This window comes from Ammospiza nelsoni, chromosome 6 (genome assembly GCF_027579445.1).
Source record: "Ammospiza nelsoni isolate bAmmNel1 chromosome 6, bAmmNel1.pri, whole genome shotgun sequence".
NCBI classification, from domain to species: domain Eukaryota; kingdom Metazoa; phylum Chordata; class Aves; order Passeriformes; family Passerellidae; genus Ammospiza; species Ammospiza nelsoni.
In genome coordinates this window covers 10,218,796-10,236,084 of record NC_080638.1, presented here as the reverse complement: position 1 = coordinate 10,236,084, position 17,289 = coordinate 10,218,796, and the positions used below count along the sequence as shown (strand labels likewise).

The window sequence follows — 17,289 nt, the reverse complement described above, 5'->3', positions numbered from 1 at the left end:
CTTATCCTTAGGGTTAGCTCTGGGCAGCACAGTGAAAAACAAGTCAGCGTCCAAAATGCAAAGTGGAACCACGCTGCTGGATAAGAGGAGTTTGGCCTCCACACAGAACCAGCTTCTGGAATCCCCCTCTCTTCCACTATCAAGTGCAAGCTGTTGCTGTGCTCTTAGCTTTATTCAGTCTGACCAGATGTAAATTTTTCCTAGAGGCAACAGAGCCTGGTCTTGGAATATGTGTCAGCGTTTGAGAGCACTTTTGGAAAGTTTTCTCTCTGATATCTACAATCCCAGGTTATTCTTCCTCTCTCTGGATCCCTTTAGAAACTGAAAGCTGGTGTGCATAAAAGACCGTTCAAAAGTAGAAGCAGTTTATCCCATCTCAGATTAAGAAACCGGTTAGGTCAGTTTATTTTGGTTTCTTTTCAACCTGCTGACTTCTTTCCTTGCCTTGTTTTTGCCTTGTGAGAAACAGCTGCTAAACTTTTTTACCAACCTTTCCTGTAGCCCCCGTGGTCATGGAAATCACATTTTTATCTCCCACCCTAAAAATGCAAAACCTACCAGGCTTAATCTCAAACACAGCTGACACTGGTACAAAATACAGTAATTCAGTGGGGGAAATGTCCTTTAATAGTTCCTTTTGTTGCTGCTGAAAGAGCAGAATCATACAGGTGCTGGAGACAGATATGCAAGTATTTTCTTCCTACTCAGAACATTTTAGATAGGAATGTTTGTTTATAGTGAACTGTGTCAAAGTCTAAATTAAAGAATGGGCTTAAATATGCTGAAACTATAATAATTCAGCAGTATTTTCTGATGGAGAGCCATACAGCACAGTACAGCAAAAAATAGAGTTAGTCAAACTTTCTGTTGCAATGGGAATACCTGTTTTTCCCCTTCCATTTAGATCTGTAAGAAGAGGAAAATAAAATACATAACAGGAAAGAATTTTGTTCAGCATGAACTTCTAACCATCAATGAAGGCAGTCATGCACACTTGGGAGCACAGCTGGATATGGATATTGGATGCATGCTGTGCCCAGAGCTGGACTGGGATGCTCAGCACATGTTTCTGACTTGGGGAATCCCCTTGGGGGCCTGCAGACAGCAGACCCAAATTTCAGGGTCTCAGGCAGGCCTGGGGTGGCAAAACCCAGCGTTTTGCTGCTTGTACTTGGGCTGTTCAGCAGATGCACATTCTTGGCATGCTCAGAGCTCTGGCAAGACTTAAATCAAGAAGATGTTTGTGGGGAGCAGCAGAGCAGCACCTTTCACCTTCTGTCAGATCTGGCCTGAAATGTCTTTCTTAATAACCAGAAGAGCCTATTTTTGTCTCAGTGCTGACTTCATGAGCCAGAGGCATCTGGAGTGAGTGAAGCCATGGCAGGCTCTGCCCCTGCAAAGCTATGCATAATATTTATATTACAGTATGAGGAATACTTTGGGAATTTGCAATATAGTAAAATTCCTCTCTACTTTTCCTATCAAAATCTTCTTTGTGGAAAAAGAAAATCTCCTTGAGCGTTTCTGCCTTCTAACATTTAAATAAGGTGGCCATTAAGTCACTTAATTTCTTTCTTCAGCTATAAATCTTTATATCTTTCTGTGTTTTGTTCAGGAATCTGAGATGAAAGAGAACTAGATTCTGATGATCATCTTGTCACTGTTGCTGTCACCTGTGTTGACAGGTAAGTGTGCCAAGCTGGTTTTGAAGACAAAATGTTTGAATTATTTGTGTCACGTGGGCAAAGCTGCAGTTACAGCCCAGGACTCACCTGTGGGTTGTGCTGGATGCTGCAAAGGTGAGTTTTTCAACTAACAAGTGATCAAAAATGCTTCCAAAACTTTCTTGATCTCCAGAAATGAAATTGTTCCTCCTTCTGCTTTATGGGGGTGGGTGAGTTAGAAAAATGATCTCAGAGCAGAGGAATTTGCAGTTGAACTTCAGCCTGGAGTGAAGATGGCTGAAAGGTCTGGTTGACTTTTATCCTCCTCCTCCCCAAAGTACCTGAAATATGAACTAGCAGATGGATGAAATTATCATAGTTCTTGTGTTAGACATGACACCCACCCTGTTTTCATCTAGGGGTAATTTATTAATGGGGTCCATGCAAATTTGCAGCTGATGTTAGGACTGGATGAAGAATTTCTTGGATTTTGTACAGTTAGGTGAGAACTGATGGACTTGAGCCTCTTGTGATACAGCACAATCATATTTCTTTTATCTCTTACCTTACCTAAATTTTCAGTCTTTCCTATTAATAAAGACTTCAAGTCCCTACATTTGTTATAAATGTCATTATCTTTGCTCTTCTGATTCTTTCAAAACACAGTCCCAAAAGTTTTGGCAGTGCTCTGGAGATGACAGAGAACTTCTTATGAGAACAATTTCTTGAAGTAACATAACTTTCTTGGCTTCCATTTCAATCATTACAACAGAAATTGAAACATGAAATTCAGAGATCAGAAAACTAGAACAAAAAGGACACTGATTGAAACTTAGGTTTCCTTTTGGTGAAGCATGATGCTTCTGTATGATCTGAAAACTAAAAAACTCATTTTCTCTGTGATAAGAGGAACTGAAGGTGCCTTTTTTTTTGCACTGGCTGCTGCAGGTGTCTGTGTCAATGTGCATTTATGAACACAGATCAAGGACTGGATGGTGAGTCCTAACAGTGCCTTGGGATGAGCACTGGAAGGAGAATGAAAATACAAAAATTATGTGAAATGTGTCAGGTGGGTTGCTGTAAATTGTGTGGTGACATGAAGCAGTGTAATTTGGATCACTAGTATGTAAAAATGGAAAAGGAGGAAGATTTTAAAAATGTGTGTGCTTCAAAGCTCAGCCTAATGAATTTCTAGCTTATCAGGGCATTTAATAATTGACTGTTTGCTTCTGTGGTAGGGCCCCATCAAAGATAAGCACACCAACCTAAAGAGAGGGGTGCAGAAACAGGTGTGCAAATTTGGATTTTAGGTGTTGTGTTTGACAGTGTGTTGAGTTGATGGGAATAACTGTGTTCTATTGGCTGAAATGTTACAGTTTGCAGGGACACCTTCCACTATCCCAGGGTGCTCCAGGCCCTGTACAACCTGGCCTTGGGCACTTCCAGGCATCCAGGAGCAGCCACAGCTTCTCTGGGCACCCTGTGCCAGGGCCTCACCAGCTCCTGAGTAAAGAATTTCTTCCTGATCTAAATCTCCTCTCTTTCAGTTTAAAACCATTCCTCCTTGTCCTGCCTGTGGAAAAAGACACTTTCTTTTATATAAGCCTCCTTTAGGAAGCATGTAAGAAAATTCAGCTGATATGTAAGTGGTTGCTTTCCATGTGTGATGGAAAAACCAAGAGGAGAAGTTTGGGTTTATTAAGAACTGCAGAAAACTTTTGAGGTGAGGCAAATAGTGCTGGCAAGTGTGAAAAAAAACCAGCCCAAAACCAGCTGTGAGGGAGGCTACATAAAAGCTGTGGGAGAACATTAAGCAGACACAAAACCTAATAGCAAATATTTTAAAATGCTTCTTTACAGGGTCAGCCCAGCCCCCAGTTTTATAGAAACCCAGGAGCCCTTCCAAGCACAGTGTTCCTGGGCAGCACTGCCTGTCATTCCTAGGAAGTGATGGTCACACGTGGGTGTCCTTCACAAAGGTTCTGTCAAATCCTCTCTCAGCAGCTGCTCCTTTGAAACATTTTATTAAATCTTTTTCTAAATATTTTCTCCATGGGAGAAACTGGTAGTAGTATGCCTGCAGTGCAAATGATCCTGGTTTTCTTATTAGGATTATTTTCTATCCTGAGTCAATCAACTTTTATTTATGTTTTTTTTTTTTTTGTAAATGCTTTTATATTCAGTTTGCATATCTTGATTAGACTGTGATAATTTCTATGGCTGGAATCTCCAAAGTGTGCTGTCAAGAAATTATAAATGGTAATGAATTCACTTAATCAGGACTTCCAGGAGTACAATCAACATGAAATCTAGTCAATTAGAAATAAATCTGTTTAAAGTATTTCTGGTTCTCCAACAGTCTCGTTTGAGGCCTTATGTTACCTGGGACTGAATTAGAGACCTACACAGACAGGTAGAAAAAACACTTTTTAAGAAATCACTGTGAAGGGGTATAAATGAGTCCAGAAATTGAGGTGATGCTGAAATTTGCTTGAATCTCCACTATAAACTAAGTTACACAGCCACCAGAAGTGTATGGTGCCAGCTGTGACTTGGCACTCTACAGACCTCATCTTGCACCTTGTGCCCAGTTTTGGACCCACCACAGTACAGGAAAGATATGGAAAAACTGGAGCAGGTTCTGTGGAGGGCCACCAAGAAAAAGGGAGCTGGAGTGTTGTCCTACAAGGACAGGTAAGGCTGGAAAAGAGCTGGCTTCAGGGAGATTGTCCAGCAGGCCTGGATAAAAGCATGGACAGCCCAAGCAGATCTCATTGCTGGAATTCTCTGAGGGCAAGAGGTTGAAATAAAGACCTCCAGAGCCCCCTGTGACACAAATGACTTGGTGATTCTCTGAGTCTAAGGCACAGCAAAGAATCCAGGTTGTTGTGTTCAGGGAGGCTGATTTTATTTTGGTTCTGCATTGAGAGAGGGCTACTTCAGAAAAACAGCTTTATTGTTATCCTAAGCTGCCTCTAAATTAAAGGTATTGTGAGCAGATAACCCAGCGTGATTTAGCATGCTATTTATTCTTAATACTAAATTCCAAACTAAACCTGGCATTTAAATAGCAAAAACTGGAAGAGTTTATGAATCTGTATTTTCACAGAATAACATTCTTTCTATTTTTTGTTTCCCTTCTTTTGCCTAATGGCCACAAACATGGGTCTCATTCTGTTTTCTTCTTGCCTAAGAAGTGATACTTCATTTCTTGAGCTGTTTACTGAAGGTAATAATTAAACCTTGGTAGTCAATGAGGAAACTGTCTCTTTTAATCATTTTAATTGGGTTGATTGTGTAATTTTTGGCTGGCTATAATTTGGTAAAAATGAGTTTATCTGTATAATGAATTGAATAAAAAAATCTCAAAGGTCAAGAAAATAATTTTTCTCAGTTATTCTATGGAGTCACTGTGCTGCCTGGGTCAGTTTGGCAGATCATTTAACCTTTCTAAGCCTGCAAATATTTTCTCCACTCTGTCATAATCATCCTCCACCTGCACAACCCTAAAGAATGTCCTTGCTCGTGCCATGAGCACAGGCTGGAGTATAAAGCCCAAAATATTCTTAGCTTGGGTTGGAAAATAGCTGGGGAAGATGCAGCTAAGGTCAGCAGAGCTCCTTTTTCATAATTACCTCTGAGAAACGAAGAAGTCAGGGAAGTTTTTCTGCAATTAAGGGAAGCCTGGAGACCATCTGGGAACCAGGGCTATTTGCTGCAGACAGACACAGATGGGCAGAGGGATGCTGAGGACAGGGCACGGGGCTGTGCCTGCTCTGGAGTTTGGCTACACCAAGAGCTGCTCACCTGCCCTGCTCCTCCTCCTCCTCCTCCCTTTCTGGGTCACCGTTGGTTTGTGGCTTCCCCCGGGACTAAGGGAAGAAATGAAGCTGCTGTGGAGGTCAGGGAAAATCTCCCCCTGCAGGCTCTTGGCAGGAGACTGGCCTGGAACTGCCCACCTGGGGAGTCTGAGCTCTGTGCCCCCAGATCCCACCTGCTGACACCTGCAAACCTCAGCAGGTGTGTCCTGCTGAGTTGAAATAGAAATGAATTCATTGAAATTAAATGAGAAACAAACCCCTCCGCATACACAAGGAGAAAGGGTAATTGATTTTATTTGTTGTGCCTGTTCTCAACCAAAGATAACTCATTCTTTTATAAGAAAAACAGAGCATCTATTTGAAGTTTTGCTTTTTTTTAACTGGCATGTTATTCCATTGATTAAACTAAAGCAAACAATGAGACTATTTCTGTCAACACAGCAAATCAAATGACACAGTAGCCCCCACCAGGATCACATCTGAGGAAAATTCAGGTTAAATTTCATAGCAAGCTCTAAATGCTAACCTGTGTGCAAGGAGGAGAGGAAATCTGCTTTATCTACATTCAAAGCTTGATCTAATCTACATAACAAGACACCAGCAGTACTTCTCTGTTAACATTTTATTCTGTTTGTATTTGAATTATCAGAAAAAAATGTTCTATGGGTAAAGAGGAAAGAGGTTGATAAACATCAAATGCAAATTAACAAGCAACAAAGCTGCTTTGTCCATCAGGGATGTGAAATTGAGGTAAATATGTTCAACAAACTTTGTTTTTTTCTTCTCAGACTCCTTTTGTAAATCTTTTTAAATTCTCTTATGTCCTTTTCCTTCCAACATATCATAATCTTTTTGATATTTATATAGCTAAGTGCAAGCAGAGGCTGGCAGCAGAAAGGCTGGAAAATAAAATGCCTTGCCGTATTTGGTAAGAAAATTTGGTGGGCACCCCAAAATGACCAGTTAATCTATTTTCTTAGAAACAGACTATTAAAAATTGAAGTGGTGTAGTTACTTCAGTATTACTTCAAGAACATGTTGTAACTACTCCCATTGTAGCATTCTTGGTTTGGATAAGTGAAGGGGAATTTTTCAGATAGTGAATCTTCAGCCTATTTTGTCATAGAAAACTTCCAGGATGGGACACCCATAGCTGCTCTGGGCAATCAGTGCCTCCCCACTTTCACAGTAAAGAATTTCTTTGTGATATTTTATGTAAAAGCTGTCGTGTTATGAAGAAATGCCTTTCTTGATCCAGAACTGCATAATTTTTCCATGTTTCAAGTTGTCTTTTCATACCTTGACTGTTGTTTTGCTCAGGAATACAGTGTTGAGTCCAAGAAGACATCTCACTTTTTGGGTGCAAGTCAAGTTGTATATCTGGGACAATATGCTTGGTGCATTCTGAAAACATTTTGTTGCTTTCCACCCTATTTGAATTAGTTATTTAGCTGCTACTTATTTAGCTTTTTTGTTTGTCATTTAAGTGGTTTAGAATTCTGGATCAATACATACTAAACAGCTGAATTTTCAAACTGAATGTTGCTTTTACAGCTAAGTGCATGCAATTCCTGTAAAGATCTTATTTAATACTTCAAAGTGATTATTATTTTGCCAGAAGTAAACTGTAGTTTCCACTGCAAGGAGTATTTAAATAATGTCTTAGGAGCACTGTTGTCTATCTGTTGGAAAGCAGAAGTTATAATAAATGTGAAAACTAGAGGCCATGCTAAAAGCAGCTGTAGAAATGAGCAGAGCCTGGAAGGCAGCTCTGTGGGGCTCACGGGGCTGGGCCTAATTCCTTGTCAGGAAGAAGGACCTTTATTTAAAGGTCAGCCAGAATTGTTCTGGAAACCTTGCAGGTGCTTAAAAGAAGCCACTTAAGAACTTATATTGCCACTGGGAGTTGGCCTTTACTGCAAAGTTCCCTGTGCTGGTTAACATTTATAAATACTTGCTATGTTTCCCCTATTAATGTGTTTGAATCATTTTTGTATCCATTCTAACCAATTTTACTTCTCCACCCTGTCCTAAATCTTTACACCTGCTTCCTCTTCTTGCCAGCAGGTTCTGTTTTCTCATGTTGAAATCTTACTTCAAATGTTTTTCACGTTGAAATTCCACTTCAGATGTTCAAAAGCTTTTTCTACATCTGCTTCTTTGCCCGTCTTCCAGCTTTCCTCATTCAGCAGAATTTGCTTGTCTCTGGTATTCTCTGTACTTATCCTTGCCCAAAATGTCTCTTTACATCTGCCTGGCTGAACTTCAGCCTTTCCATGGAGATAACATGACCAGCTGAATAGTTTACAGGGGAAATAAATGCTAAGTAGAAGAGACAGAGAACAAAGGGGAAATTTAGCTTCCAAAGCTGCTTGGTAACGAAAGGAACTCCAAACTACCCTGTATTTGCAGGAATAGGCTGTTGGTGTAGATTTTTGTGTGTGTGCAGCAGTGATAATGGGGAAGTATCTATGTTTAAAAATACTAAAATTAAAAAAAATTACCTGCTTACAGACCCACTTTAATCATATGATGTTGGCATTTAAACTCTAAATACCAAAAGTTAATGGGACTGAGCTGCTTCTTAACAAGTCTGTGCAAATAGGCATGAACAAGAGAACTCAGAAATAAGTGGCAGGTTTGACAATTTCTTCACACAATTTTCTTCTTTGTTTCCTTAAAAAATAAAAGGTGGGGTGAAGTCTCGCTCTTGAGCCCTTTTGCAAAACAATTTGACTCTTGTGCTGGTCACCCAGCAATGAAATCAAAGGCTGCTTAAATCTGCTCTTTAACAGGGCATTGAAAACAATCTCCTGATGGTGCTGATGAGAATCAATGGATATGACCACTGATTTTGATATTGATTTCCAATCAATAATTCATATTGGAAGCATGAGATGCCCCACTGATAAACAACAGCTTCAAAGAAAAGTACAGGAGGAATTTTTGCTCATCATTCTAGTACTGTAATATTTGTGTCAGCACTCATCTTCTAAAATATTTATCTGGGTATTTCAGTTATTTAACAGAAAGATCAAAAATACATAATCACCAGGAAGTGAATTTAAGTGAGGGACAGCTGAATGGGGAATAAAGCTGTAATTAGGGGAGTTGTTCCTGTCTGGTGGAGCTGGGAGAACAAGGGAGCTGCAAGTGCTTTGTCTCCCTGAGGTTTTGCTGTGGATTGTTTAGCACTCCTTGTGCATGTTCCGGCTTTCTTCTTGTAGATATTTTCTTTTAGGTTTTGCCTTTGCCTGGCTGGGTTTGGTGTCTGTGCCCTGGCTGGAGTTGTGGAATTTGAGTGCTGATAACATTTCCCTTGGGGTTAATCAGGTGCCTCTGTTTGTGGAGATCTCTTTCCTGTCACTCAGCAGTGGTGTCCCAGGTCCATTCCGTGCTGGCAAACATTAATGCTGACTTTGGATGAAGTGCTTCTGCCCTTTTCAAGCCCTGGCAGTTCACTTCTGGCCCTGTGCCATCCTTCTCCTGCTGCTTCTGCAAACATTTGCATAGTGATCCACTTCAGAGGCATGATGGGTTTGGAAACTAACCTCTCAAACGAAAAAAAAAAAGAGCTGGAGTTTGACCTGGATCAGTGCTTTGTTTTGCTTCACTGGGGACAAGGGTGGAGTGCTCTGGGGTGAGAAGAAGGGTGGACTTGGTTTTTGGGAGGCAATGCTGGTTACTGCCAGCTTTAAAGTTGGAGTGCAGAGGGAGCTTGAACCCATCAAATTGCAAATTGCCCTTTGGAATTGGTCTTCAATTCAAATTTTCCTCTGCATGACCTTTTCTGCCCAACCAGGGGGAGGTGTGAAATGCATGGTGTGCTGGGACTCAACCCCCCCCACCTTCAGCTCTGTCTGAAGTGCATTTTTGTTTTAATATTATTATAATTAGAAAAGAAAATGCTTGATCTTCTCCAGCATTTTAATTTAGCACCTCATCAAGCTGGTTCTTGAGCTGATATGTATAATCCTGAATAAAGCCACAGAATCCAAGTGTTGGGAGCTCTGGCAGGTTTTACACACAAATCCTTTTCCTGAATAGTTTTCCTTCAGAGTTAATGACTAAATACCTTTTTCTAGCAGTGACTGTTCCTCTCCCAGCAAACTTTTCTCACAGTCTGGTTCATGGCATTACTCAGCCTGTGACAATGGCCACTCGGTGTCCCAGATATTCCCACAGGTAGGTTTGCAACTGGCCTCACTGCTGCAGTCTGGAGGGCTTCCCTCTGCAGGCAACAGGGCTGCTATCGTGCAAATGAATGTTTATACAAAAATAGATTGGTCTTATCTTGACTAGGAGTCAGTGACCCCTGGATTTGAAACCTTGCTCTGAGACCTGGCCTTGGACAAGGCATTTGGTGCTTAGACCTCAGCTGTGTTTTAGGGACAAACAAGACCAGGAGGGTTTGGTACTTTGCAGGGTCAACAAAAATCACACAGAGCCATAAGTAAGCTGAAGATTTTAAAATGTGGTTTTTATAGTGAATTTATCTGAAAATACCTGGATGTTCAATGAAGATCTCCTGTCTGGTATGTCTCTCTATTGATGATATTTCAAACCCTCTCACATCAAGTTAAAATATCTTACTTACAAATTAATATAAACATGTATATTTATTAAATTCCTTTTGTGTGATGTTCAACAACCTTAAGGCCCCAAAGAACAGATTAATCTGTTGCTGCTCTTGGTTTTTCCCCTGCTGTGTCTGTTTGCACTCTCTGGAGCACACCTTTCACCCTGAGAGTGAGCTCTGGGAGTTGAATTTTTTCCCATTTGGTAACCTGTGCACTGTTTAATTCCAGCCTTTTGCTATGTCCTTGTAGGGTTTTTAAAAAACATTTTTTAGAGAAAAAGGGAGTTTGATGGTCATGGTTTGGACTGTTTGAAATTCTCCTTAATGGTGCAGTGGCAGAATAAGAAATTCCAGCAGATTTTGTGAAAGCTATGGGCTGGACTGGAAAACAGTCAATCTAAAAATAGAATCTGTAAAGGGAAGGCAGCAGTCTGAGCTCTGCTCCTTTCCTCTGCCTGTTGGTCTGAGGAACATCACCTGGCCACAGCCCCAGAGGCTGGTGCACATCCTGCTGCTCCCACCGAGCTAAAGGGCAGCGGGCTGGGGGAGGAGTCCAGTGACAAGGGGAGCATGAAGCCATCCTTTCACTCTCTCATCTTCCTGCTTCCTTGTGGCCTTCCTCTGTCAAAATGGGTGCACAACCAGCTGCAGCTCAAGCTTGCTTTGCTTAGGGATGTGCAGAGGCCAGGGCAGGACAGTGCCTGGAGCTGGGGCACGCTCAGTGCCCAGGAGTTGAGAAACACGGACAGACAATGTGAGCTGGAACAAACCCTGTTGGTGTGACACTTTTCGTTGTATGCTTATTGCCAAGATAATGACATCTGCTTTTATTAATTTACAGAGAATCTTGTCAGCACTCCTCTACACCAAAAGCAGCCACAAACAAAACACAATCAGTTTAACTGTAGGAATCCTATGATCTATTGCTTTGTTTCTTTTTTTTTAAGAAAAGGAAGAAGGCATCCCAGACAACCATGATAAACCTAATGTATGTTTCAGCTGTGTTGAACCAATTAATTGCCAGGTAGGAATTAGGAAGCTGGGATGCAATATTTTCATGGGTTATACAAGCATTAATTAGTAAGCCAGGCAACTTTCCTTTTTTTCCTGATGTAGTAAGTTTGGTTGTGGAAAAATCTTTTAGAATATCCTTGGGACAAAAGTGAAACAGTTCCTAAAAGATAACAGCTTCTCTGTGGGAGCTGTGGTAGCCAGTGGCTCTGGTTAAGAAGTGGTGAGATCTTCCATTTCCACAAATCTTAAGCCAACAAATTACCTGTTTCTCCAGTATTCAGTCTTGTTTAAAAAGTGGTGTTTGAATGATCTGTTTCCCAGCTGTGCTGCTGGGGCCCATATCCTGTTCATCTTGCTGCTGTGGATACAGACTCTCATTATCCTTTCCATGCTGACTTGTGCATTATTTTCCAGAAGATCAGGTGTCTTATGCCTTGTTGACAAGTCTCCAAGAAGTTTTTTGTCCCAGTATTTATTAAACTTAAAGGCTTGATTCCTGGATGCTGGTTTTTCAGCTGGACATTTTCCTTTCTTATTATAGAATGAGATATTCCTGGGTAGTTTTTGCATGAAAGTCCACTTGCCAAAACCTGGGGAAGTTTTTTCCTCCTAACCCAGCTCTTATTTGGCTGCTGTATAACTGCAGTTTACTGCTCTCTGTCAAATCCACTGCCCTGGAATGTGTTGCACTCTCAGATGGCTTTAGGGACAGACAAATCATGTGATGGTCTTTATGTCTTTCTGCTCGCACTCACTGGCCTGTACCTCTTATGCCCTTAAATTCTGTGTATTGCCCTGCTGTATTTTGGGTTCACATGTTTTAGCAGTGGCAGACAAATAGAGAAACCACAGAAATGTTTATGCTTTTTATTGACTTAAGGTGCTTTGGAGAGCAGCATTAATCTACAGTTCACTGAAGCAGCAAAAAATGAAATACTCCCTGCAGAGTTTTCCTTTGTAAATAGAGCCTTCCATTAAGCTGCTGTGAACTGGCTTGCTTTCAGGTTTCTGAATGCACTGGTTTTGTCTTCATTAGTAATTATAGCTGAGGGTAATAACACTAGAATTATCCTTCATCAGAAGCAACAATAAGGCTTGATGATGTGGGGGTGTGGTGTGATGTGCTGTGGGAGTGCTTGTCCTTGACCTCCAGCCCCAGGCCTGGCTCTCCGCTGCCCAGCCAACCTATGGGCACCTAAAATGGGAAATGACAGTGGCAGCCTTTGGTCCCTGCTCTGGAGTCACTGCTGGGACAGTGACCGGCAGTGAAGAGGGAATGACTTAAACTGAAGCGTTAGACACGGTGTAAAAAATGCTCTTTTATCCCTTGCTGTTGTTTGACTTGTTTACTAGAGCTGATCTGGCTGAGACATCAGTATAGAAAATGTGTACTTGGATACCTCAGTACACTCACCTGGTTTGAGTGATCAAGTCACTTCACCCTTCCATGTTTCACTTTTGCTTTACTGGCTCTTTTTAAATGTGACCTGGCAGTGGAATTGCTTGTTTGGTTCATTCTTTCTTTCTTTCATTCATTCTTATTTTATTTTTCTTCTAACTGAATTTTTATTTTGCAATAAAATGCAGAGAAATTGTCTTGGAGGATTACTCACAGGAAAAAAAGGAAAATAATAATACATTTTTCTGGCCTCCTAAATCTCTTAAGTTATATGATGTCCAAGCACTGCAGAGTTTATTGTTGGTCTTTTCAGTTTTTTCCACTGTAAATGTTTTCCTCCATTTGTCCACAGAATAATAATTTTCATATCCTGGAGCAGCTTTGAGTTTGTGGGACAAAACCACAATATTCGTTTGCTCTTGTAGGTGGAAAAGCCCAGAAGGAAAATGTTCTGCTGTTCTTAGTGTGAGACCCCTGATTACAAATGTTTTTAGTCTGGAATAAACATGACTTTCATTTTAGCCTAAGCTATATCACAGGTTAAAACTGCTTCTAAACTCAGAGTATGTGTAATGGGCAGATTTGGGTGGTGTTGGTTTAAAAGGATGTTGTGTGAGCCACAAACCACAGAGCAGCATCTCTGTCTGTCTGGATCCCTATAGGATTTTGTTTTTTTGTTGGTTCCACTATTTGGGAATACTGACTTCTATGAAAGCCTCACCTGTGCAGATTCTTGATTTACAGGATGATGTTAGTTTAGCATTTACATTAATTCCCTGAAATGTCTTTTCACTGGGAGGAGGAAGCTTCAAAGCCAGACCTAGCTCTTAGTACAGTTTACAGCAGTGCTGGTTATCACAGGACTGGGTAATTGTGCTGATTTTTTCTGGATCCTTGGGGAGCCTGGGTGTGCCTGGGAAGGAAGGTCATCTTCTTTACTACTCTTTTTTCCTTCTCCTGCCCTTCCTCTTCTCTAGTAAATTGGTAGCCAGATTTATTTCCTTTACTCTCTGCCTACCCACATAACTGACAGAAAGAAATAAAAGAGGGATAAACCATAAAACTTCCTTGTTAAATGCATGTTATTTCCAAGAAGAAAAAAAAATGCAGCTGATTAATTTTGAAGACTTGAACTGTAACTTATTTTTTTCTTTTTCTCCTTTGTATTGGCAGGATAAAAAACTTTAACATGCCTCGTAGCCCTACATCAAGTGAAGATGAAATGGCACAAAGCTACTCTGACTATTCTGTTGAGTCTGAATCAGACAGCTCCAAAGAAGAAACTATTTATGACACAATTAGAGCAACTGCAGAAAAGCCAAGCAGCAGAATGGAAGACAGTCAGAGCAATACTTTAGTGATTCGAATTATCATACCTGACTTGCAGCAAACGGTAAGGCAGAGTGCACTGCAATCAAACAAAGTGAAATTAATGATTAGCTTTGCTGGCTTCAACCTGCAACTACATCTGTTCCCTATTTTTACTTTCTTTTTTTGATTTTGACATATTACAGAAAAAATTCATGTTTTGTTTTAATGCCTATGCTTTGTACCCCAGTGGGTTATCTGACTGATTGCCTCAAGTAAAGGCACCATCCCTTCCAAGAGAATTTAGTGTGTTGACCTGATGAAAGCCATGTTCATAAAGCAAAATATCTCTCTGATCTGCATTCAGAGATTTTGGGTAAAAGAAAGAGACTTAGGAATCCATAGCTTTATAAAAAAATCACATGTTAACTCTATGAAAGCCTCATATATATATATATATATATATATATATATATATATATATATATATATATATATATATATATATATGGCTTCTCTAGTTCCTTTTCTCCTGAAATAGTTTGTGATTGACTCTAGACTGGGGTCCTGCAAGAGGTCATCAAATTCTCTTTACTATATTTGTTGTCTTTCTCTGTCAACCTGCCTCACAAAAGACATCCCTTTTAGAGAGCCTGTGGCTTTTAGAGTGTAAAGATGAGGAAAAAAAGCACAAATAAACCTTTCTTTCCTCCTTTGCTGCTGTGCCTTTACTACAGGGTGTCATTTCTGAACCTTCCAGCCAGAGAAACCAACACTAGTGCTGTGATAGGAATAACAGTGTCATGCTGGAAAAGGTCTTGGGAGAGATTGATTCAATCCAGAACCACAATTTGTCTGAGTTTGCTATTAATTATCTGAATTATCCTGGGTCTCCTTGAATGCTGCTGTCAGGATTTTCAGTGGTGGCACTAGCCTTTTGAAATTTCCAAGATTATCATCCATTCCATGGATGTGAGCCACGTACATCACTCTGTGCTGACATGTAAGAGCTACACCATGCCCTGCTGCTGTTCAAGATCTAGCTCATGAAACCCTTCCTTTCTTCTTAATTAAGTTCATTTTTAGGGTGATAGAGATGGGCTGGATGCAGCCTGACAGGGAAAAGCTGTTTTGACAGTGTGCCCTCAGGTGTGGTTCTGGAGCTCGTTTTTGATCATCTTACCAGCTTGCTCTATCTGTGACCCTGTCAATGAACAGATCCATGAAAATGGAATAGAAACTCCAGCTTTTCTGTTATGTTTACTCTGCTGTTAAAACCACAGGGATAGTAGCTTCCTGAAGTCCTCTCATTTAATTACTCTGGTTTTAAATCAGTAATCAGTTATTTATTGACATTATCAAGACAGATTTAAAAATTAATTTTATCATTTGTGCATTTTTATTGCTTTACTTTTTGTATTTCTTTTTCTTTTTCAATAAACTCTTCATGAAAAGTAACTGAATTAAGTGATTCTAAAGCAGCTGATGTATTTCTTATTTAATTTATCAGCCCACAAACTCCTTGTGCAGGAAAGTGAAACCTGGATTCAGGTTAGCAAACAGAAATATTGGTGGATTAAATGTAGTGAAGAGTTTGAGCTGTTGTACAGCCACAAGCCAGAGCAAGCATAGGCCCCATTTCCTGTATAATTATACTTAATTTAACACATGAGGTGTTTAAAATTAGTCTGTTTAATCAAAGAAGCATGAAATAACATAATTTAGTTTTCTGCTTTTTTTTTGTTTTTTTAGGGAGCATGATCAAGACTATATTTATTCTAAGGAAGATAAGTTTAGGGGTTTAGATAAAATTCAGCCCACTGGGAAGCTTTAAAGCCAAGCTCCCAGGAAATGAAGTTTGCTCGTGTGCAGTGGCTGTGGTACAAACTGCCTTTATTCCACTGCAGGTATGAGATGAGCACCAAGCACCACGAGTAGGCTGTGCTGCCATGGAAAGCTTTATAAATTACCACACGTTGTAGGAAGTCTGTCTTGTTGCTCTTTTATTCTCATTTGAAACTTAGAAGACAATGTGAACCTTGACAAGTTCATACAGAGCCCTTAAGAACAATTGCTTTTCAGTTCTTGTATCACTTATTTTTTTTGTCTCCTTCTCACTTTGGGTGATAACCCAATTTACTGAAACACGACTTGGTAGAAATGGGAATTTCTCATTGCCTCTGTGCTTGACCTGTATTCAATAAGTGTCATCCTTCTCACAGGAGGGTGGAGAATATTTAAATGAATAACTAAAAGATTTTCTGAGCTCAGTAAAATTCCTGAGGGAATGGAGAGCATGGAAAGCCCTCCAGTCTCAAGTAGCATGGGTAAAACAGCTGTGTTATCTGGCATATAATATTTGGTCTGAATCCAGGCCCAGTCATCTTGTATCCATTTCCTTTTCCAGCCTATGTAGGAACTAATCCCAAGTGATGCTGCCTCTAAGTGAAATCAGTCTGGTTCTTCAGGAGCTGTTGTCAAGGAAATCTCCTTTACCTTGATATTCTGACAGCAATGGTGTTTTGTGCTTAGAATTGCTCTTTGCCACAGACACTGAGAACACTTCTGTCAGCCAGTGGTTTTAAGGAATGTTTTAATCAATTTATTATCAACACAAGGTGCTTGTTCTACTCTTGTTTTACCCTGTACTTGTGCTCCCCCTGGGTTATGTTTAAAGTCAAAATGCTCAAATCCATACATTTTATTAAATTCTGAGCCTGAGATGGGTTTGAGTTGGCTGAAGACTTCTCTGAGATACTTTCTGCCCATCTGTTTCGCTGCTCCACTGCAATAATGAGCATTTACTGATTCCTCCCTCCCCTGGGTTTGGTGTTTTTCAAATGATATTAGGCTTTCTATGCAAAATATTGTTTGGTAAGTTGCAGTTTGGTATAGCAACAGCTTAGGTTGGAGCCCCTTCTTGGTGTTCTGTTTCTGTGTTTCTTTTTATACTTTTGTATCCTTTCTTTAAGTTATTTGTTGGGTTTTAGGATTAAGAATATTTTCCTACACTGTTTTTGCTTCTCAGATAAAACACTTTGTTTACTTTGTGCACTTTTTACCTTTAAAAAAAGTAGGAACCCAGTTGTGACAACTGCAGCTTGAGTCCCATTTTTCCTTGGGATGCCTCCAATTTCACTTGTTTCCAGACTGTGCTGCCTCATAGATACTCCAGATTTTCTTTTGCAACTTTTCTCAAGTATTCTTCTGTATCCCACTTTGTGCCTGATAGTTCCTTGCTGCTTTCTGTTTGCTCTTCCTCGTTTTATCTTCAGTTTGATAAGAGAATTTTTGTGCTGCTGGTATCTGTTCACATGCCCTTGATGTGGGCAGGTGATCTGCTGACAGCCTGGCCGGACTGGTTTTTCTGACCTGTCCTCTCATGAATTCTGTGTTTCCTGAGTGCAGCCTGATGAAGGAGAGCAGTGTTGCAGCAGAGAATCAAGCTGAACACAGCACAAACCAAAATGTGGGACTTGCTCCCTTTTCTTTCAATGCCTCAAA

At 40.3% G+C, this 17,289-nt stretch overlaps 1 protein-coding gene across 1 annotated transcript in view; it reads left to right on the top strand.

Moving 5' to 3' along the window:
- The first annotated feature begins 1,613 nt into the window (after positions 1 to 1,613).
- SHANK2 (SH3 and multiple ankyrin repeat domains 2) overlaps positions 1,614 to 17,289 on the top strand; it is a 260,064-nt gene continuing 244,388 nt past the window's right edge. Inside the window, exons 1-2 of the mRNA XM_059474299.1 lie at positions 1,614 to 1,685; positions 13,651 to 13,870. Coding sequence (XP_059330282.1) covers positions 13,667 to 13,870 — 204 coding nt within the window. The 5' untranslated portion in view covers positions 1,614 to 1,685; positions 13,651 to 13,666. The remainder of the gene's footprint in view (positions 1,686 to 13,650; positions 13,871 to 17,289) is intronic.